The sequence below is a fragment of the Lepidochelys kempii genome, chromosome 12 (assembly GCF_965140285.1).
Source record: "Lepidochelys kempii isolate rLepKem1 chromosome 12, rLepKem1.hap1, whole genome shotgun sequence".
NCBI lineage: Eukaryota > Metazoa > Chordata > Testudines > Cheloniidae > Lepidochelys > Lepidochelys kempii.
In genome coordinates, this window is record NC_136391.1 from 14,224,596 (window position 1) to 14,247,699 (window position 23,104).

General features: G+C 43.7%; 1 protein-coding gene across 5 annotated transcripts; it reads left to right on the forward strand.

Annotated features, from left to right (window-relative positions):
- Positions 1–1,447: 1,447 nt before the first annotated feature.
- Positions 1,448–21,800, forward strand: AKTIP (AKT interacting protein). Of its 5 annotated transcripts, none has more exons than XM_073307637.2 (10): positions 1,448–1,549; positions 4,584–4,699; positions 8,103–8,308; positions 11,099–11,163; positions 11,243–11,343; positions 12,450–12,538; positions 12,616–12,714; positions 13,012–13,119; positions 15,909–15,969; positions 19,519–21,800. In XM_073307637.2, exons 2-10 carry the CDS (start codon positions 4,658–4,660, stop codon positions 19,627–19,629), a joined length of 882 nt encoding a protein of 293 aa, XP_073163738.1. In that variant the 5' UTR covers positions 1,448–1,549; positions 4,584–4,657; the 3' UTR covers positions 19,630–21,800. The 5 variants fall into 5 exon arrangements, with proteins under 5 accessions (XP_073163738.1, XP_073163741.1, XP_073163742.1 ...); XM_073307640.2 differs by having other exon boundaries at positions 19,522–21,800; XM_073307641.1 differs by lacking the exon at positions 19,519–21,800 and adding an exon at positions 17,928–18,079.
- The last annotated feature ends 1,304 nt before the right edge of the window (positions 21,801–23,104 follow it).

The window sequence follows — 23,104 nt, forward strand, 5'->3', positions numbered from 1 at the left end:
GCATGGAGTCCTCTGCCCCTCCGACCTCCGCCCCCCCCCCACGCGGCTCCAGAGATAGGGCTTGCGGCACCATAGGGGGCAATCACGCGGGTGGGATCCAAAGCCCTGAGGGGCCGGATCCAGCCCGCGGGCCGTAGTTTGCTCACCCCTGCACTAAAACCTCTCACCCTGTTGTCTTCTCCCACGTAAAGGGCCTGATTCCCTGTAAGCCTGCAGTCACTGAATGTACAGCGGTGCTAAGCAGCTGTAGAGCGGGCGTCAAACGCCGCCAGACCAGAACGGCAGCCTCTGACCCTGTGCAGTGGTGTCACGTAAATGACTATATGCAATGCAGGGCAATGGTGAATCAGGTCCCAAGAGCCCACCTATCTGAACAGATCTGCCGAGGAAAACGTGCCCTCTGGAATAACTCTCTCTGCCATGGCCTAGCCACTATGCAGTCTCCTTAAATCTCCACGGCAGCGATACTCTAGTACAAAATGCAGGGCCTGGCGACTGGCCCCCGGGCGGGATTACATGAACCCCGTGCAGGCTACAAGAATCGCGGGGTGCGGTGCCCCCCTGAGCAAGGGCGGTGAAGTCTACTGAAGAAAGGGTGTAACTGGGGATGTCAGAACTAGGGCCGGATTCTCAGCTACTGCAAATGGGCATCGGACCCTGCGTGACCCACAAAGCAACCGCAAGTCCGCATCCGCTCTGCAGCAGAGCCTGGTCTCCCTAAGCCACGGCGTCGCCCCGCTAAGCGCGCCCCGAGCTGCAGCCGCGGGCTGACACCGACGGAGGCCCCCAGCCGGGACACAGGGCTCCCTTCTCCCAGTTGAAGCCCGCGACCTAGAGCCCCCCTCCCCCCCCGCCAGCGGCTCAGCAGGCGACCGGAATCCGGAAGCGCGCTGCAAGGAGCGGCCGGGAGCAAGGAGCTGGGCCTGGCTGTCCCCCAAAGGTGGGGCAGGTGGGACATCCCCAGCCCCGCCCCAGCGCCTGGCAGCTGCTAGGCTACCGCCAATCACAGGCACGTCTGACCCCACTAGTCCTGCCCCTCAGCAAGCGACGGTTCTGCCAGCCAATCGCTAGCATAGCAGAGAGCGGGACTATCAGCCAATCGAAATAAGTCATCTATCCGCTTACCCCGCCCCCAAAGAGTGACACCTGTATCAGCCAATCGTTGTCACTCACTATCGCAGCAATGCCCATTCCTAGTCATCCATGGCCCCCACTAAAACCTCCCACAAGTTCTCTCGCCAATCGTTGTCGTCCTCATTGGCGACGGGCAGCGTACCTTGGTAACCGGGTGCGGCCGCGTTTGGAGCGTCACAGGAGGGGCGGAGGTTTTGATTGGCCAGTGTGGTAGTCATCGAACCGCAGTCACAACACTTGTCCGGAAAGGTCGGCCTGTGATTGGCTGGCTCTGCGGCCAATGCGTGTCAGAGGCCGGCCGGATATTGCTGTTGGGGGCGGGGGTTAAACAGAGCTGTGGACGGGGGGAAGAGGACGGAGGCGCTGGCGGGGACTCGGCCGCGCTTGGAGTGAGGTGTCTGGGGAAGTCGTGAGGGTGAGTGAGGCCCTGGAGCCCGCCTGTGCTACAGCCCCGCCCGGCTCCCCTGCGTAGCGGGAAAGACGAAAACGCGGGGTCCCCTCCTTGCAGTTAGCACAGTAACGGCGGCCGGGCGGAGACAGTCTCCGCCGGAAGGCGAACGCGCTGAGGGCTGAGAGAGCCGGTCGCTGCGGCGGTGGGAGGGGCTGCTGCGGGGTAGGTGACGGGGCTGCTCTGGCGGCACGGGGCTGGGACGGGCGCCAGGGGCAGGCGGTGGCGGCCCTACCGGCTCTGCTCGCCTCGCGGCGGAGGGGGCGGTGGGTCGGGCCCGCTCCCCTCACAGGTGCGGCGGCGCGTGGGCACAGGTGCCGGGCGGTATCATGAGGCGGCGGGGGTGGTCCGGCCGGGGGCGTGCGGCGGGGCAGGGGGCTGGGGAGGCAGAGCCGGCCGTTGTCGCTCCCGAGGGGGAGCGGGCGGCGGGGCGCCGGCTTGGGTGGGCGAGGACAAGCCCTCGGCGTTATTTCCCCCTCGACTCGCACGCGCTCGTTTTCCGAGCTATAAACGCGGTGTCTCCGGCCGTCCCCGGCGCGCCCCGGCGGCTCGCCGCGTCTGCCTGCTCTCCTGTGACCTCCGTGTCGTCGTCCTCCTCCTCCTCCGTGCGCTCTGAGCTCGAGCATCCCCAGCCCCGGCTTCTGTAACCTGCCCATTGAGCACAGGCGGCTGTGGGCTGCCCGCTTGTGCCTGTGAACCGGAAGCTTTGCAGGGCAGAAACGCATCAGCCTGGTGCAGCTTAACTAGTGGATTAGTGCGGTGTGCAGTGACGGAGAAATAAAGGTAAAGCGTGAGAAGGGAATGGGGAAGGGACTGTCCCATGAGAACTGTGACTGAGACGCTGGGAGGCCTTTGTATAAAGGTGTGGTCATGATACTGCCTTGAGGAAGCAGCGTTTGCAGACCAGTTTGACTGGTCAGAGATGTCTCAATAGTCCTGTTCATTCAGCATTTCTTATGATCTGATCCCAACAAATACCTGGTTTCAGAGTAACAGCCGTGTTAGTCTGTATTTGCAAAAAGAAAAGGAGGACTTGTGGCACCTTAGAGACTAACCAATTTATTTGAGCATAAGCTTTCGTGAGCTACAGCTCACTTCATCAGATGCATACTGTGGAAAGTGTAGAAGATCTTTTTATACACACAAAGCATGAAAAAATACCCCCCCCCCCCACCCCACTCTCCTGCTGGTAAGAGCTTATCTAAAGTGATCACTCTCCTTACAATGTGTATGATAATCAACAAATACCTGGGGGCTGTAATCCGAAGTGTGTGCTTGAAGGGGCAGGAGGGAGAAAACAGGGATGGGACTTATTCCCTGTATCTTGAGTCCTGAATGTATCTTGTAAATTTGTTGGCTGGAGGGGTCATGCTGGAGAACCTATTCATAAGGATGTGATTGTGAAGCCATAATCTGAGTGGGTGGATGACTTGAAAATGAGTGGATGAAGTTTGAGAAGACTCAAAATCTGAGGGCTTGTCTGAGCTCTGTTAATGTACCAATTTTAACTACTGAATGTAACTACATAGTTAAATCAGTGAAACACTTAGTGTGTCTGAAGTTTTATTGATATAAAATGCTTTATTTGTATCTAGTTGAATTGATTTTTTTCTTTAAAATGCAGGCCGATATGGCTTTGTTGAAATTTCACGTTTTTACAAGTGCTGCTTTAAGTTTAAAGGAACATTATTTCCTAACTTACCTGGCTGAATGTAATCAAATTGTGTAATGAAAAACAGGACCATTAGTCTTGACTGAGGCTAGCCACTGGTGATTATTTGATCTGGGAAAAAAGCTATTATAACAGCCATAAAAGAAATGGACAGGCATTAATGGTGAATTGACTCATGAATCATTATCCTACAGAATCATATAGAAGTTATATAAAACTGTTACAAAATGCTTTAGAGAGACAAGATAGGGGAGGTAATATCTTTTATTGGACCAGTTTCTGTTAGTGAGAGAGACCAGCTTTTGAGCCACACACAGAAGTTGTTCCAATAAAAGATATTACTTCACCCACCTTGTGTCCCTAATATCCTGGGACCAACACAGCTACATCTGCACTGCATACCAAAATACTTTAGTTACTATAACTAGAGATTGGGGGGGGGGGGAAAACAGAAGAAATTGGGGAGAGAAATTCAGAGTTAGAAAGAGGTGGAGAAATGGGCTGTACTAGAGAGGAGCTGCTTCACACACAGAGGAGCTGAAATCTCTTTAAAGTAGATAAACTGATGTTAAATGGAAGGGGAGTAGTAGAGGCAGGGATCCAAATGGTAAGTGCCTCAATGAAATTCCCACTTCTACTGGAGTATTTTCTGTTGGGACCACTGATCATACTAAATACATAGTGTGCTTTTTGTAATGGAACACAATTTAAAAAAAAGGCTACAGAGAAACTTCTACATTTTGTGACTTTATCTATTCCTGGCTGCATTTCTATGCAAATAAAAACAAAATGACACACATGATGAAAGCTCAACAAGCTTAATTCCTTCATTGGGAATGGCAGAGACTTTCAAACTAATACTCTTAAAAGGCATATAGTCTTGCAGAGTCAGCTGATCCAAACCAGGGATGAAAAAGCTTGCCCAAGCTACAGAATAGACTATTAGAGTGCTGTCCACAATTGGACTTAGCTGTTTGTTGGGTAGCTTAGTTTTCTTGAATTCCCCATTGGGCGGTTGCAGGCCTGTCCAATGGCATCTTTGCAAAGAGGAGAGTACAGATAGAAATTCAAAGAGAATGACTGAAAGGTGTTTATGTTCAAATATGATTTCTGTTGATTTTTATGAATGTTTAGAAATATTTTGGAGCGCTTTTGAACTAGTTGAGGTAGATTACTGTTTCAGAAACTTATGTTTCTGAAGTTCAAAATGAATGTTGTCATGTCCTATTAATAGGCTAATTAGATCTGACCCCAAATGTGTTGAAATCCTTGTTTGTTTTTTCCTTTGTTATGACACACTTTTTAACTTCTAATTCTGTATGTTTTTAGGCTAGAAAGTGACATCAAAGTGCTGGAGAGGGTCTGGAGACAACATTTGCAGCCCTTTACTTGGGATACACGTTATGAACCCTTTCTGGAGCATGTCTACAAGTTCCTCACGCAAGGTGGATATTTTAATAAATAATATATGCATTGTTAATCACCTCATCGAGCTGTACTGCATAATATTACAATACAGATTTACATTTATCAAAATATAAAGCCTGTAACTATCTAAGTGACTTAAAATGAAGCCTCAGAATCCATCTTGAGAGAGAAATCTTGACAAGATAGCGTTATCAAAATGCTGTGGGTTTCTTGACTGTCACCTAGACAGCCATGAAGTAAACAGAAGATAGCTCTGGTTAGCAGAGTCTAAAACTGAATCCTCTAACTTGCAGTATTATACTGCAATGTTTGCCTAAGTATAAGTCAGTCTTTTCATGGGAAACTGAAATCCATGACTACCTCATCAAGAGGTGGATATTAGTAACTTGAACCATGTTGAGTCTATCCAGGTTCTTGCAGCTGTGTTACTCTGGGCCAAGCTTTAACCTTTGTTGGACTTAAGGTGCGTACCTGGGACTTCTGTGTCTATTTGACATAAAAGATGAGCACAAATAGCAGGCTTCTAAAAGGTCAGATTTTTAAAACCTGTCTTCCATCCACAACTCTTTGTGGGAAGAGAGCAGGGAGTGCTCTTCAACATGGTTCTCACTCTCATTCTCTGGTCCTTCACCTCCCCAACCCCAGACTAGTGCTGGAAAATAGCAAAACTATGGATTGCCTTCTAGGTTTGGCAAGTCATGATTGTCATGGTTGTGAATCCAAAAGCTAACCTTGAATGCCTCTCTAGCATTCAATTAGGGCCATGTCAATTATATATTTTAAAGTTGGGCACTTGGGTGGGCCTATTTTGAGTGTAGATCTGAGGGCTCTTCCTCTATGCTATGTTTTTTAAAGAACTATCAGAGCTGCATATAAAATAGATCTATTACAGATGAATGTGAAAAGCCATGAATAAAAATACTGGAAAAGGTTGCTGTTGGTTTGAATACTTATGATTCTGTATGTATCTTGAAAATTTGAATAATCTACAGTGAATGTACCCTCTTAAAAAAATTAGTGAAGCTGCTCAGATTTACATAACATCTTGTTAGAAGTGGTTTGCCAAGGCTTTCCCCACTCTTCGTTGTGAGGACATTTCTGTATTGAGTTCTAGTACTGAGCAAGGTAGACAGAATATCCATATATTATTTAAATGGATAGTAAACTAAAGAGATGTTGAATACAGGCAGTCCTCAGACTTGCAACATAATTGGTTCCTGCAAATTGCCTCGTAAGTCGAAACGTCATAATTCAGGATTGCAATTCACTCCATTGTGGGACCGAGTGTCATAAAGTCTAAACCAATTATTATAAGTGCCGTCCGTTGAATGTTGTAAAGTCGAGGACCGCCTGTACTAGTCTGAAGCAATCCTTTGTCAAAAATTTTAAGTCTGCATATTTTATTTGTCAATAAATAAATGTGAAGATTTCAGCATGGCAGTGGGGAGCATAGGGCACTGGCTGCACGGAGGTGGGAGATTACCCTTCAGCCCAGCCTAGCCCCCCAACCACCTTCCTCCTCTTTCACTCTCTTTTCCTCCCATGGACTTGGTGGTGAGGCTGCACCTGACCCGACACAGTGCAAAGGCTGGGCCTGCCTCAGGAATACACTCGGGCCCTGTATCTGCAAGCTAAGCACACAAAGATGGCAAGCGAGAGGGACAGCGTCTAGCGTACATGTCCAGCCTTGGCCCTGAGCCAGATGTGGGGCAGGCAGGCTCATCCTGGCAGGATCCAAGTGTGGAGGGGCTTAGTGTGGGAGGGATCCAGGTGTTGGGTAAGAGGGTTCAGTGTGGGATCCAGATGATTGGGGGTGGGGGTTTGGGATGGGAGTGAGACTCTGTAGGGGGGTCCAGGTGAAGAATGTTTGGGACTCAGTGGAGAGGAGTCTGCATGTTGGGGGTGTCAAGGGGGAGTCTGGATGCATGGGGGTTGGGTGGACCAGGGAGCAGCTCCATGTACAATGACCCATCTCTTCCTTTTACCTAAGCTGGGGAGTGATGGGGGCAGGAAGTGGGATGCGTGTGCATGGCACTTCCTGCAGCTGGGGGACACTTCTGATATTGGGTGGGACCTGGCCTGCTGACCCTGGCTGCTCCTTGCAGGGGAAGAGAGAGTCCTGTCCTCCCCAGCCCAGCTGGGACTAACAGCTGAGCCCCACACAGGGTAGAAGCCACCTGCCGGGACATCCCCAGCCCCATGGTGATTTACCTCTGCTACCTGTTTCAGGCACCCAAAATGACATGCCTGCAGTACTGGGAAGGGGGGCCTGCCCTCTATTGTGACTTCCCTTTCAGAAGTCAGTTTTCTTCAGGGAAGCAAAGAAATCTGCAGAGGACATGAATTCTGCACATGCTCAGTGGTGCAGAATTTCCCCAGGAGTGTGTGGAACAATCTGTCCCACATGTTGTCATTTATCAGGAGGAAGAACAACTAAAAGTTCAGTCTCAGAACTCTTCAGTCTTTTACTTCCAAAATTCTCAGCAATGGTGAAAGTTATAGTGGTGGTGATTATGATGTGGATATTAGTCAGTTCTCAGACCTTTTACAGAAGACACCAGTCACATGGTAACTTTCCATCACTAAAACTAGTCTAAATTCTAACCAGTAACTCAGAAGTCTGTGTCTTGGCCTACCCACTGAACCATAACTAATTCTCCTGTACTTAGAGTGAACACTTTCTCAGGCCTTCTGACTACTTAAGTGCAGTGGTGATTATTTCCTGGGTAAAATAGAAAGCATGATAGTCTTTCACTATATTAACCAGTTAAATACTTACAACTGACATATGTAAAATCTCTATCTTCTGTGCAGATGGCTGAAGGACTATAGGCAGCCCAGGCTATCTAATGCGATGGTTACAAACAATGAGGATAGGCTAGTATAATCTACTCAGTTATGTTGTGCCTGCCTCAGCACAAACATTTTCTACAGAAATGGAAGGCATCATTCCCTTGAACTCATCGCCCCAGAATGTTCCACACTCTCTCACTTCTTTACTATGCTAATCATTCATGTATTTAAATTGCAGAGAGACTTGTTAGTGGAATTGAAGTGGTTCATCTCAATACACTGAGGATTGGAAATGAAGACTGATTTGGAAGTTGATGTTAGATTACCTGTCAGTTTCTAATTTGAGGCTGTGGAGGCGTAATTTGCTTTAATCTACAGCTTTTACCACCTACTAAAAACTAAAGCAGTGTCTGCTCAGATTTCAGCCAGTGCCAGTAATAAAGAAAACCTGTAAGGAAGTGACTTGTGTGGAGTCCATGATTATGTAATAACAAGTAAGGTGAAATCTTTCAAACCTAATTCAACTTTGTTGGTATATAATTGAATTTAGCTTGCAGCCTAAATTATTCAGTGTTTTATGAAATATAAACTTGAAATGCTAATATATATTGTATATGTATTTAACAGAGACCTGAAACAGAAGAAAAGACTCTGACTGGAGAGTTGAGAACCAGTCCTCCACGCACCTCTACAAAGAAACAGCTGCCTTCTATTCCAAAAAATGCTCTGCCGATGACCAAGCCTGCTTCTCCTGCCCCTTCATCCCAGTCTACGAATGGAACACATGCCTCCTATGGGCCTTTCTACTTGGAATACTCTCTCCTTGCGGAATTGTATGTTGCTTTAGTTTTAAAATATTTCACCTTTTTATCTCACTGGTCTTGTACTTCAGAAAACTTTAAATAACATTGTAGGGAGTAGCTTTAGAAACAGTTCTTGTATAGAACTTCTAAAACCATACCCAGGATGCTCATTTAAACACTTAACCCTGCAAAATTAATATAATCAGTTATCTTGGAGAGGAGTTGCTTTTTTGAAGTTTGTTTTTGGCTATAGCTTTGGATGGTCCTTTTGTACATAGGTATATTTGGATTTTAAGTTTGGTATCTTGGGCGCTAGGCATCCTCATAAGATGAAAAGTGTACACTAAATTGCTTTTAGGAAGGAAATATACTTTTTTAAAAAATAAATAAATAAATGAAAGATAGCATGGCACCTTCCTGCTGGACATTCATTGGCTTTTAGTTAACCTATCTTCCTAATCACCACTGCCTAATATGGCGGGTGTATTGGTGATAGAGTAACCATACATCCTGTTTTGGCCGGGACGGTCCCTTTTTTTAAGGCCTTTACTGGCTGTCCCTACTTTTTTGGCAAAAGTGGGCTTTTGTCCCATTTGTTCTTGCCCGCTTGATCAGATGGCAAGAGTAGACAGGACAAATGCCCACTTTTGTCAAAGGGTGCAGATGAACATGTGATGGTGGGGGAGTGGTAATGCTGCTCTGCACAAGGGATAGGCAGGGCTTGGGCAAGCAACGATGCCGGCTCCAGCCTGGCATGGGGGCCAGCCCTATATGGGGATGGGGGCTCAGGCCTGTGGCTTGGGCCAGCCCCACGTGGGAGGTGGTAGGTTCAGGGTGCTTGGACAAGCTGCAAAGGTGGGGTTTTCAGACTAGCCCCACATGGTATCCTGTTTTCCCTTTGGGAAATATGGTTATCCAAATCAGTGATTCCCAGACTTTCTCATACTGTGGACTGTTCCTCAGTCATGTGTGATCAATGTGCAGCAACTAAAGTGTCTACTTACATGGAAAGTCAATATTAGGAAAGCCATCTTCTAATGAATTTTACCATGAAATTTATAACGAGGTGGGGGGAGCCAATGAAATGTAACTAGTCAGCTTTCCCCGGATCACCAGGAAGTGCTTTGGACCACTGCTCCATGGATCAGTCTGGGATCGTGAGTGTAGGAGGGAGCATAAGATGCACATTTGTATTGCAAATTTTTCTTCTTAGTCATGTAACTTGTCTAGTCACTTCGTCTGGTGCATTCTCAGCTATGAAACGGATTTCTGAATGCAATTCCCTTAAGCCCTGATTCAATACTAACTTTGAAAAACACTTTTTCCATTTAAAAATCTTAATAAACTGAAGATGCGAGCTCTTTAAAAAGCTTTTAGTTCTATTTAGAAAGTTTACATACACTCTTTCATGCTGTGGGGCTCTAGTTAATCTTCTGACAACCTGAGTTTCTAACATCTTCATCAAGTTAAGATGCTAGTGTCATGGAGTGCAGTGGAGAATAATGGTTTCCTGTTGCTAAGCAGTTGCTGATGGCATGGAAATCAAAGCCTGAGTGGAAGGCACTGATAACAAAGGTTTTTTTTTAAAAAAGGGTACTATAACAAATGATGTTGTCTGACTTTGATGCTGGTACAGTCAGACATTTCACTAGTTCATTGTTGGCCTTCTGTGTTCAGCTTAAAACAGACTTGTGAGTATGCCAGCTAATCAGAGAAGCCTATTTATAAATTGCTTTAGCTGAATACTGTTAACCATTCGTTTTCAGTGAATGGCTCAGTAAAATTCTATTTGGTGTTGGAAACACTAAATGTTGGAAACATACCAATTTTTTTCCCACTCTCAAACAGCAAAAATGTTGTCTTTTTTTATCCACTCTCAGCATTGCAATGCTATTTCCATGATGTAATGGTGTCTACTAAAGGGCAAAAGCAATAGAGGAAGGTGAAGGGAGAAATTAGTTGTAATCCATTGGACATGAACTGCGTAAAATCATCAAGTTAGTAACTCCATGACACAAAGTAGAGGGCTCAGCTCAAACTTGTATGACCAGTCTTAAATGACTGGGGAGTGGGAAGGGAGAAAATAGGGGTCAAAACTCAGGTCATACTTCGCATTGTTTTCTTGCCTTGGATTTGGTGATTCAGCCCTCACCTATTGCTCCTGGTACTCTGAGGCCTTACTTGTCTAAAATGATTTCTTGCACTTGCCTGCCCTCCTTGGTTGGCATCTTCACTTGCCCTATTCTGTTGCCACACCACTTTGCCCTTGACCTACAGTAGTTACCATGATTATGACTGAAAGCATTGTTTAAATTTCAAGTTAAAGCTTTGGTTAATATTAAAAAATAGAACCACAAGCAGTTATCCTTCACCACACCTGCCCCAAATCTGTCAAATTATCTATAAAATCTCTCTTCCATTGCTGTGTAAGAGCCATACAAATGAGAAACTGACTATAGGAGGGAAAGTTCATTTTTCAGTAATATATTTAACAAGTCAGCACTGGGTCAAGTCATTTTCACTCTCCTCCTAAACATTCATTTCCAGTAACCTTGGAACAAGAGGCATAAGAATTTCCTGCCAATATCTCTTTAAATGGGGGGGGGGGGAGGGAAAGTGGATTCTTTAGTCCCTTACCCCTCCCCCCGTGGGCACATCCACCCTTGGGATTGGAAGGAAAATATTTCTAAGAGTTCCTTGTTGAGATATTGGCAGCACAGCACTGGGCTGTCTTGTGTACTGAGAAGTCTTCTGCAGAATGCATATGCTAATCCGGTCCTCAGACAGCTCTTTATCCTAAATGACTGATTATTATTACAGCACTTTGGTCGTAAAGCAGAAGCTGCCAGGAGTTTATGTGCAGCCATCTTACAGATCAGCATTAAGTAAGTTCAGGAGTAGTTCTATTATTTTACCATATTTAAGGCATTTTGCACCAACTCATACAACTCTTCTCCCTTACAGTGTGGTTTGGAGTAATATTCATAAGACATGGCCTCTACCAGGATGGTGTGTTCAAATTTACAGTCTACATCCCTGACAATTACCCAGATGGCGACTGCCCAGTAAGTGCTGGAGTGATCTAACAACAATCATGAAACTTAGTTTCCTTTTATGGAGTTGGAGAATGACATTTGTTCAGTTCCTGGGACTGGCTTTGTTCACTGGTTGGTGAAGATTAGGAACACATTGCTGACTGGCTTGTACACCCTACCTACTGTCCGTGGAGGATCATCTTGTTACTCTGTAGCAACTCCACTGTCTACATTGGGTGTGGGGTTGACTTTCAGGCTCGACCGGTCCTATTAGAGGTTTAGGACTTGCATTGTAGTAACTGTAATTATGACTCCTGGATCATAGTAGCCTTTAGAGGAGTGGTTGACTACTTAAAGTATTTTCTTGACTCTTAAGCTTGGGTCAAGGTGGGAATGGAGCTGTCATCTGCTACTTTGTCTCAGTAACTTTGTTTCCTTTTGATATGTAAAATGAAACACGATTCCTGTGCCTTTGTCCAACTGGAATACTTTTGTTCCTTCCTAGGATCAAACTTTTTAGGACTGGCAGCAGAATATTGTTGGTTATGAAATTGGTCTCCTCCTTGGTCAATATGATTGCTTTCAGAGCACAATGAAGATGTGCTTAGCCAGGCTTTCATAATTTTTTTTTATGATGGCAGAACATTACAGCCACAAACTCCTGAAGGAAGCAGTTTAATTGACAGCTTTTAAGAAGTAATTTAAATCCCTTTTAAAGGGACAGCATCAGTGGGGAAACTGTTTAAAAAAGAGTTGAAAATGGTTAATTCTGCTCCTGTTCCTAGGTCCCTCTGCCAGTTTTGGTGTTTTAAATCATTTTTTCTATTAAAACTAACTGCCCTCTTGCTGTAGGAACTTACACAAACAATAGGAGAACTAACTATAAAGAGGAAACAGTGAACTGGCCAGACACAATACTGTCAGATGTTTAAAAGTAAAATTTTTTTCCCCTCTTCTCAATTCAAGCAATGCAAGAGGTTGCTTCTAACAAAAGTAGCAGAGGTCCCCTTAAGGATTTGGGCACCCATTAACAGGGTCCTAAAAACACATCTTAGTGAAAGTTTATTATGAATCAGATTAACCATAGGCTTGAGTAATTTCACTAAAGCAATTTTGAACTTTTATCTTTAACACAGCGCTTGGTGTTCGACCTACCAGTCTTCCACCCACTAGTAGATCCCCTCTCAGGTGAATTAGATGTGAAAAGAGCATTTGCAAAATGGAGGTGAGTACTAATGTACTGGTGTCTAATACAGAAATGCTGAACCTCTGTCCCTCACTAACTACCTACTCTCTTCCTAGGCGAAACCATAATCATATATGGCAAGTACTAATGTATGCTCGCAGAGTCTTCTACAAGATTGATACGACAAGTCCTTTGAATCCGGAAGCTGCGGTGCTGTAGGTGTCCTCCTAAACTGTTTTGGCTATGTATTTAGAACTTCATATTCCATTTTCATTAAGCTTTTTGTTTGTTTGTTTACTTACAGACACAATACCTATGCCAGAGTCTAGATTAAACAGCTAAATTTACTGTATCATTTGTTTAGCACCTGTTTATGGTATACAGCATCAGATAGCTGAACAAACTTAAAATACCTCATTCCCCTAGCCTCCACCATCATCTTGAAAAACCAAGACTATTTTACATCTTGCTAATTTCATATGGTGAAGTTTTAAGAAGTGTCTCTCTTATAGATATGAAAAAGATATTCAGCTCTTCAAAAGTAAGGTGGTAGACAGTATCAAACTATGCAGCAGTCACTTATTTGATCAGCCTAAAATAGAAGATCCCTATGCAATTAGGTAAGTAGCCTATGCGTTATACTTAATTCCATATGTTCTGCTGTTTGAATTCAAGCACAGTATAGCTTTTGATGCCAAGTCGTAGTATGCCATCACTTCTTGTCTAATAACCCTGACGGTTCCTTTTCCTCCTTTACAAAAATCCCTTTATACACATCTCTGAATCAGGGTAGTTGACAGTTAATACTGAGTAAAAGCTTAATGCAGACTCACGTAACACTGCTAGAGAGACAGGGTAGGTGAAGTAATTTTTTTTTATTGGACCAATTTCTGTTGGGGTGAGAGAGAAGCTTTTGAACTTGCACAGTTCTAAAGGTCTGAGAAAGGTATTCAGCATGTACACAGCTAAATACAAGATGAAATGGATTGTTTAGAATAAGTAGTTAAAGCATTTCAAGGGACCATTCAAGGTGAAGTGGCTTGTTAACACCTCTCCAGTCATAAGGGATAAAAGGAGGAAAAGGTTTTGTGGGGGCCAGTTTCCTCCAGGACACAGCTGACTTCCTCTACAAACTCCAACATTAACAACCTCCCTCAGAACACCATCCTTGCCGCTATGGATATCACCTCCCTGTACACGAACATCCCTCACAATGATTTCATTGCTGCGTACCTCAAGTATTTACTAGACTGGATAACCCTCAGATATCCATCCCAAACACACTGTCCAACTAATCCATTTCATCCTGATCAATTTTGCATTCACTAACACACACTTGTTCCAAACCATGGGAACAGCCACGGGTATTAGAATGGCTACCCAGTAAGCCACCCTCTTTGTGGGCCACCTGGAAGAAGAATTTCTGGACAAATGCACCACAAAACCAATGTATCTCAGGTATATCATTGATATTTTCATCCTGTGGACAGACTGACTCATCTCATTGATGATTTCCACCACATCTCTTTAAACTCTCTCTAGAGTACTCCCACGCTAGCATCAATTTCCTGGACATCATGATCAGCTTCAGCAATGGAACCCTAAAGGCAACGATGTACAAGAAACCCCCTGATCACCACACCTGTCTTCACAGATGTAGTAACCACCTCAGACACACCAAGAATTCTGTTACCTACAACCAGGCACTTGGATACCACAGAATAAGCTCTGAGGAAAAAGTCTGGGATATACACCTTAACACAATCACGGAATGTGCCACCCAGATATCCCAAGAGATGCTGTTTTGATACAGTAATAAACCCCCCTCTGACTGCACCTCTGGTTGTCACCCGCTGTGGGTTCCTGCCTGTTGTAGTGAGTATCTTCAAACAATTACAACCCACAGTTGATGGGAACCACATCCTGAAAAATCTTTCCTGCACCCCTTCTCTGGCTGTCAAATTCCAGCCTCTCCAAGCTTATCAGAAGTAAGTTCCCCACAGACCAGGACATACCAATTCAGTGATACCATACCCTGGCAGAACAAGTGATGCAAAACTTGTAGACACATTTCCACTGCTGTGATCAATGCCCCCTTCCTCTACAACACACCTGTCAAAATCCATGCATCCTACACATGCCTATCACATGTGGTGTACCTCATCCACTGTGCTAAATGCTCCAGTAACCACTATGTGGGTGAAACTAGTCAATCGCTACGCTCTTGAATGAACTCTCAGAAAAATAAGACAAACACACCATATCGTCTATGGGTTAACACTTTTTTACAAAGCAGTGAGACTCAATCTGACCTCACTCCTCATTCTCTAAGGAAATCTGCCCAACATCTGCAAAAGACAAGCCTAAGACATTAAATTCATAACATTGCTAGATACTAAACATCATGGACTGAATAGATAAACTGGATTTATAGCTTACTACAATCTAGAACTCACTTAAACTCCCCAGCTTTTTTCCTCCTTTACCCCTGTGTCTGGAGAGCTGTTAACAGGCCACTTCATCTTGAATGGTCCTTTGAAATATGTTAACTACTTACGCTAAACCATCTGTTCCACCTTTTTATTTAGCTGTGACACTGTTTCCCAGACCTGAAGAAAAGCTCTATGCAAGCTTGGAAGTCCCTCTACCTCTACCTCTCCCTCCCTCCCCCAACAGACATTGGACCAATATAAGATATTACCTCATCCACCTTGGTAACCCTAGTCCCAGGATATTGGAGACACAGATAGCAAATGTGAAAAATTGGGACGGGGGGGTGGTGGGTAATAGGTGCCTATATAAGACACAGCCCCAAATATAAGGACTGTTCCTATAAAATCAAGAAATCTGGTCACCCTATATGGGACCAACATGACTGCAACAACACTGCTAAATTAATATGTAAATTTCCTTACCGGTTATCCATTAAACCCTTGGCTTGCTTAATGAATAACTGATAAAATAATCTGGTCACATTAAGGAACAGATCTGGTGTTCAGATAGTTACAAGTTGAACTTGCATGCTCATAGTTTGAACTGTTGCAGTGGCAATATAGCTCTGTGAAACTTAATTTTGATGGACCTGTCAACTAATCACTATTAGTGTATTTGGCATTGGTGGTGAATTCCTAATTCTTGGTGTTGGTATCAGCTGAAATGAGTATTTGGGTGCTTGACACTGAGCAGATATGTTGGATGAAATCTGTGATGAGCCACTTTGTGGATTAGGTATTTTTTCTCTTGATGCCGTTGGTGGGGGAAACAAAAGGTTTTGCAGCTCACTGAAAGCTCAGAGTAACATTAGAAATCTCCCCCCACTCATTGCTGTTTTTTTCCTCTGAAGTGGGTAGCTGGGTGAGGGAACATTAAAGCAAAATGAAGTTTGTAACACTTCTGCTTTCTTCTATAGCTTTTCTCCATGGAATCCAGCTATACATGATGAAGCTAGAGAGAAGATGTTGACTCAGAAAGTATGTAGACAAAGTCCAACTTATTTATACTACAGTAACACTCAATGTATTGGGCACTATAGAGCAGGGATGGTCTTCATTTATTTTTGTAAAGAGCTTGTATTCTTTATAAAATCCTACACGTACCTATAAGACTTTTATAAGTGGGTGTCAAAAGTTGGGCAGTTAAGTAAATGTCTTGAGTCTCAAAAGCACAGAGCATGCAGCAGCTCACTTACAAAATAATCTTGGCTACGCAGCTCTTTGCCTGGGAACTGTTAAAGATTCATGTGCTTTATTTCTCAGATGTGTCAAGTGATGGTTAATGACTAACACTAGTTACTGTCTGGTAGCCTGTCTGAGGTTGGATATGTTCAGTGTTGTGCTCCTGTCGCCTGAACAGGTGACTACTCAGCATCAACACAGTCACTTTCTTCATTTGAGGAGACTTGTTACCTAATGACAAATGAGTCAAAACTCCAGAACTTTCTAATTGCATTACATGTAGGAACTCTGGGAGGAGGGAAATGATTTACTAAAACTACTTGAATGCTGCTGCTATTCCCCTCGGGAAATGTCAGTTCTAGAACACTAGAAATAACAATTTGGTCAATGTCATAGTTGCTTCATGATATACAAAATAAGAAGCACAAGCCATGGTATTTCCTGGTCACTAGGGATGCTGCTGTCACTCCCTATACCATGTACTAACGAAGGTATGTTATTGTTGTGATATCGATGGATTCTGGGAGTTTTTGACTCATACCCTAATGTAGTCTAATTACACCCATCTAGCTGGACTACTGGGTAAAGTCTCTAGACTTTGGAGATCAGGGGTAGCTAAGCTGATAGCTTTTGGGCAGGAGCACACCTTGCTGTGAAAGGCAGGAAATGGAGGAAGCTTTCTCTCCTTTTTTGGGTTTTATTTACTATGAGGACAAGTCCCTGTTCCAAGGTGGGGATCTCCAATGGGTCTCTTCCACCCCCTCCCCACCCCCAAAAAACAAACTGCTGCCCCCACTCAATCAGAAGTGTCTGCTGAACCACATCCGTGCATGGGAACCAACTGTGAAAAACTGACAGCACTCTGAAGTGCAGCATTGCAGAGCTTTATCTACTTGCAGAGAATGGAATTCCTATGTTGGTGGTATCCTTGCTGGACTGAGGCATTGCAGATTTGCAGGATGACTGACTTGGGGAAAACCCTCCACCAGCCACTGACTGCTGATCTTCTGAGATGCCTCTGATGGCAGGCCCTGCTGCTTTCTCAGCAGGCTCAGATTTGCATCTCCATGCATAAAGTCTCAGCTGTTGTGCTCGTCTTCTCTGGCCTAAACATAGGTTCTCTGTTAGGTCTCAATTATGTGCTGGCTCTACATGCTCCTTGGCAGTGTTCTCGGCAACATATACCAGATACTTTAGTCAGATTGCTCTTCTGTGGGTTCTGAGGCTGCAGGAGGATAACTTGAGAAATGCATTGTAGTTCTCTGGTTTGACGAACCTCCCCCCCCCCCCCCCCCCCCCCCAGCTCACCTACTCTGAGGGTCCTGGTAAAGAGATTAGGAAGTCTTCCTCTATGGAACAACCGAGATTTGCAGGAGAGAAGTCTGCCTTGGTAGAGGTGGGACTTACCACCACCACTGAGGTACATCAGGGCAACATCTGAACTTCACAACAAGCCTCAGAGTGAGAGGCTTCATTCTTTTTAAATGGAAGCCTAGGTCTCCAGCAGTCATTTGCTGCTTACTACTCTTGTCAGAGTAGGCTTTCTATAGAAACCTTGATAACAGCATTTAGTTGATTAAATGCCAATAACAAAAAAGAGCTCTGAGATCTCAATCTTTAGTGTCATTCTGCTACCTCTTGGCCAATTAACTTCAAATATTGTACATAAATTTTACTTAACTCCGACTACTGATTGTTACGGTTGAGACTTCGTGGATTTTAGTGGTGAGCCAAAATAGCTTATTTCAAAACAGGAGGCATCTGTCTGTGCCCAAAAAACTTGGGGAAACCGGGTCAGGCCTGTTGAGTTTTAAAGCACGTAGGAGGGAGGACTTCATCCAGGATCTCTTGCCCTCAAACTGAAATCTACATTGCAGCCAGCAACCCAGCAGCTGATTTCGTGTGTGTGTATGTATATACATTAAAAAAAAAAAAATTTGATTTTTGGTGGATTTCTGGCACCTTCCCCACTTTTTTTTTTTTTTTTGCATTTTGAACTAGCAGCAACTATTACCAGAGACTCTTGTCACTGTCTCTCTCAGACTTTCCAGGGCTGCCTTCCTCCTGGAGACTCTCTGGGCTTCTGCCAGCATGCTCACACTTCAAGATTAAATTTGTGGTGAATTAAGAAACCACTGGCTTACCGCCAAGGATGTGCTTTACTATTGGGGCACTTCTCATACCCACGTGGATCAGTTAAACTTTCTGCCTGGCAATACTATCAGCATGTAAAACTTCCACTGCTCTCCCATCCAGTGGGGTATGTCATCTTGCAGAACTGGTGCATTGTCTAAACATAACATAATGGGCGTACACGTAGGTCTCTCGATACTAAAAGTCTAAGTGGAGTCTACCTCACAATCCACAGCAACATGCTGGATAGACACACATTCTTTCAATACAGAAATCTGCAACCTGATCCCCCTTTTTTCCTTTGCTAGATGCTGAAGTGAATATGTAATCTTCAGAAGATGCCTTACCCCCTTGCCTGTTGCCAGCTCCATTTACTAATCTACCCTCTCCCTCAATTCCAATCCTTTCTTCTGCTTGCTCATTCTCACTTCTACATCTAGCTTAGTAGTTGGGTAAGGTTTTTGGAGTGGTGCACCTTGTTCTCTACTGTTAAATGGTTTTCTAATACTCATTCATCAGTTTAGAGGATCCCTTCCTACAATATTGGCATTCTTTATCACTGTTAAGGTTATTTATTTAGGACTCTTGAATCCTCTGGGTTTGGGAGGGTGCCCTCTGCCTCTTGCACACTAGGATGCTGTGGTGTCCAGAAACCTTCAGCAAAGCTGCTTCCATCTTCAAACCATGGATCCTATACACTAGTGCCACTATACTAGTGGATGAGTATACTGTAATAGGACCAACTTGAAGTAAAGCACAGAACAAACCACCTTCCTGTTAGTGTATTTGTTTAGCTGTAAATGGGATTGACTCTACTTTTGACTACAATAACTTTGGTAGAAAAAATGGCAAATGCTTGTTATAAGGTGTTGGGAATGGGCCTCAATTTTTATTCTGTTCTGTTTAAAAAAAAAAAAACCAGCTTCTAGCTTTAGGTGTAGAGTAGCAAAAATGTACTGCAGCATTGAGATTCCTAATGTCATACTTTGCATGTCTATGGCATTAGCAATGTGTAGTGGCTTTCAGATTGCCAAGCTATCAACATATATTAAAATAGTAGCTAGGTTCCAGAGCATGCACTTATAATGTCCCTGTCTGAAAAGCAGGGATGGGTATAAAGATCTGCTAAGTGTAAAAATACCCAACCAAAAAAACTATACTTTTTTTTAAACACCGTTTAGTGGGTTCTGACTCTAACTTTGTTCTGCCTAGAAGAAGCCAGAAGATCAGCACTGCAAAAGCATGCAGGTGTCTGGGCTGTCATGGGTAAAGCCTGGATCAGTGCAGCCTTTCAGTAAAGAAGAGAAGACCATGCCTACCTAATTCTTCTGGACCATGATGCACAAAACACTTTCTATAGGTGGAGGGAATGTAATAGAGAGAGACGGCAAACTGGCAGTTTCCTTCTTGACAATGGATTAGTAAAAACTGAATGATAGCAGTGACTCAAGTAAACCTGCTCAATGGATTTTTGTGGACTCTTCTCAGTGTTTTACATATGCATTAAGTTTTAACAGCAGCCTAGAGGATGGAAGTATCTCTAAATATTGCAGTAATTCTGTTAAGGAAGACCACCTAGGATGGTAACTCCCAGGGCTCTAAAATGCCTGGAGGGTTTGTCTAAGCTTTTATTTTCCTTTCAGGAATAGCTATTTCAAATCTTAAGGAACTGGCAGAAGTATTAGCAGGAGAAACTGATGCCAGAGGTAAGCTGTGTTCCTATAAACTAATATAGCAGAGTTAAACACTATATTTAATGATTTTTAAATACATTGGTTTCTATTGTAAATACACTAGGATTTTAAATTGTAAATAGCGGGTTCAGTGACTCACTCCAACTAGCACTTTCAAGAAAGGCAGAGCTGAGATTGGCACTCAGCCTATGATATAGTACTGACTTGCAAATGGATGTTGTCACTAAAGCACACATTAGTCTGACAAGGAGAGAGCAGAGGGTTAGGTTTACTAGGCTTTTATTACATAAACACTAAAAATCAAAGCTTTTATTGGTGGTTTTGATCTAATAAAATATTAGAGGATGTTAGACTTCCTATGTGTTAAACCTTCAGGGATTACTAGGCTAGTTTGACTAATGTGTGTTAATAGTGACATCTTAAAAAAATAAAAAAAAAAAATCATGTTAACCTTGCTGCATTGTTTCTTTAACTACACAGTAGTCTTGAAACAAATATCAGAGTAGCTGGTATGAAGACATCAGATTGTATGTTATAGATACTCTCTTTATACATAAATTAGTCTTTCTTATGTGCTTTGTCCAGGGTACTAAAAGGAATCCTTAGTCTTGTGTGCACACAAGTTTTGAAATGGGAGATTTTTTTTTTTACTTTTGACACTAGTCCTTTAATGTTGGACAGTCTGAGGTCTGTTTTCTGTTTAACCTTTCTCATACACTGACATACCTGCTTCAGTTCCAGTTTCCAAACTCCACAGCCAGTACTCCTGCCTTGCTTCTCATGCTCACATTTTTTTAAAGAGAATCTACCCTTCTTAATTTCTCATAGTAGTAATGCTTTAATACAAAGCATGTTATCAGGCCACAACAAGTAGTGGCTCCCCATATCATATAGAATTCTTTAATTTGTGTTTGTTTTTTAAAGTTGCTAAATGACAAGTTCTCCATTCTAAAAAACCCAAACACCTGCTTAAAAGCAAGGAAACAAATAGTTTAAAGGCATCATAAATCATACACTACTACTGCTACACTAGATTTCTAGATTAAAGCAAGAAGAGACCACTGTGATCAACAAGAGCATAGCCTCTCTTATGCAGGAGGCTAAGACTTGCCTGAATTAATTCCTCTTTGAACTTTTTTTTTAAATCCACTCTTGACTCAAACTCTAATGAGGGATACTACACTACAACTTTTGAGTAGTTGCTCCAATAGGAATGTATCTAGTAGGCAGAAGTGCCTGTTCCCTCCCAACACAACTTTAACTCTGACAGATGTATTGAAGCATTTTATCTTGGTAGCTAGGTGCAAATACATATTGGGGGGAGATTGCTTTAAGACATTTTAAGGGCCCTTCTAATGCTGGGTTATGGTGTCTTTCTGAAGTAAATTAGATATGCCCTGAGGCCAGTCTAAATTATATCAGTCTCATGGGTCTACCTGGGGTTTCAGGAGTACCCAAGCCCTGGCATGCCCCCTATACAAGGGCTTGGAAGGGTGGTCCCAGATGTCTTTCTTAGTTCCTGCAGTGTGGGGAAAGCTCCCTCTGCCAACACTGGGTCTTCCAGGGCCTGTGTATGCCATGTAAAGGAGATGGGGCAAGATCTTTCCCTTCTTACTTCCTAAGCAATAATCTGTAAGTGAGATGTTAATTGATGATTTTTTGGGGAAAAGTAACTTGTTTCTCAAAGGGTTTAGATGTGGTGTATCAATTTATGGTGAACTGAAGAGCTGGGTTTGCTTTTGTTCAGTAACAGAATAGATATATCCATAAACCAAGTTCTTTTAAGAAGTGTTTACACTGGGCGTGACTCAAAATACATTACAAAGGGAAGAGCAAAGTTTAAGGTGACTGCTGAAATTGTGTCAGAAGAAAACATGCTTAAAACAGCAATTCTCTGTCAGTGGATAACCTGACACAAGCAAGAGCAGGGTCCATACAGTAGTGTTAGTGAACAGTCTTCATCTGTAGCCAGTGCACAAGCTTCCCAAGAGATTCTCCTGTATTGTAGTTGAAGGTTACTGCTGGGGGAATTCTGCACCACTACACCATGCAGAATTTGCACAGAAATGAATGCATGTAGAATTTATTTCTGCCCCCCACAAATATGAGCTGCTCGCAGCCACTAGGAGCCTCAGGACCTGGCAGAGTCCAGCTTGCTTGCAAATAGACACTTGGGGAGCATGGGGGGAGCTGAAGGGTTCCTGACAGTTGCAGTTCTCAGCATACCCTGAAGGAAGGAGGTGATGTGCAGGAAACTCCATACAAGCCCAGGACCCAGCATCACACTGTTTCTCCCTCTAGATCCCTGGGCTCTGGGAAGGAGGGCATATGGGTGTCTGGGCTGGGCTCTAGGGAAAGGGGGGTGCAGGTATCTGGAGTGGGCACCCCATGGCTGGGCTCTGGGGGAAGGGGGCAGAGACACAGGAACTGGGTTGTCATAGGGTTTCTTTAACACTCTGCCTGGGGGAATTTCTTTGTGGCTGTAGTTAGACATACTTGCTTACAGGTATTTTGAAATTACCAAAATAATTGAAACTGGTGTGATTATAGAGTTATTTTGACAAATAAAATGTAGAATTTTTAACTTTTTGGTGCAGAATTCCCCCAGGAGTAGAAGGTATAAGCCTGTTTTGAGTTTGAAGCCAACAGATGAGTCTGCTTCAAATCAGAATCGATGGGACCCAAACTTAGAAGTCCATTTCTGAAACATATAAAGTAAATTCAACCTCTTCTGCCTTCAGAATAAATACAGCCCTCTTCCAAAGTCAGCGTGAATCTAAAAAAGTGCTTAAAACTAGATGTTTGCTGGAACGTTAGGCATCCACTGCTTATTTCCTCTCCACGAGGACAGCGATATTTAAAGTTAAACTGATAAACCAAGGGCTAAGTAACTGTTAGCTTTTTATGAAGGTAACTGCCATAGTGCTTCCATTGCATGTGCCATAACAAATAATGTTGGTCTTGTACCTCACCCTCCCTGCCTATAGAGGGACTGAGTCAAATGGAGTAATCTCAGGTTCTGTTACTAAAAGTGATCTTAGTACTCCTCAGTTTGTAGGGTCTTGGTCACACTTTCCTATTTTAACCAGGCACTCTTTCACCCT

What these genes read in the sequence shown, in the direction of transcription:
- AKTIP (XM_073307637.2), top strand. Translation starts at nt 4,658, where the DNA reads ATGAACCCTTTCTGGAGCATGTCTACAAGTTCCTCACGCAAG. An exon ending in AGAGCATTTGCAAAATGGAG is followed by an intron (nt 12,539 to 12,615) that starts GTGAGTACTAAT and finishes CTCTCTTCCTAG; the next exon opens with GCGAAACCATAATCATATAT. An exon ending in AATCCGGAAGCTGCGGTGCT is followed by an intron (nt 12,715 to 13,011) that starts GTAGGTGTCCTC and finishes TCTCTCTTATAG; the next exon opens with ATATGAAAAAGATATTCAGC.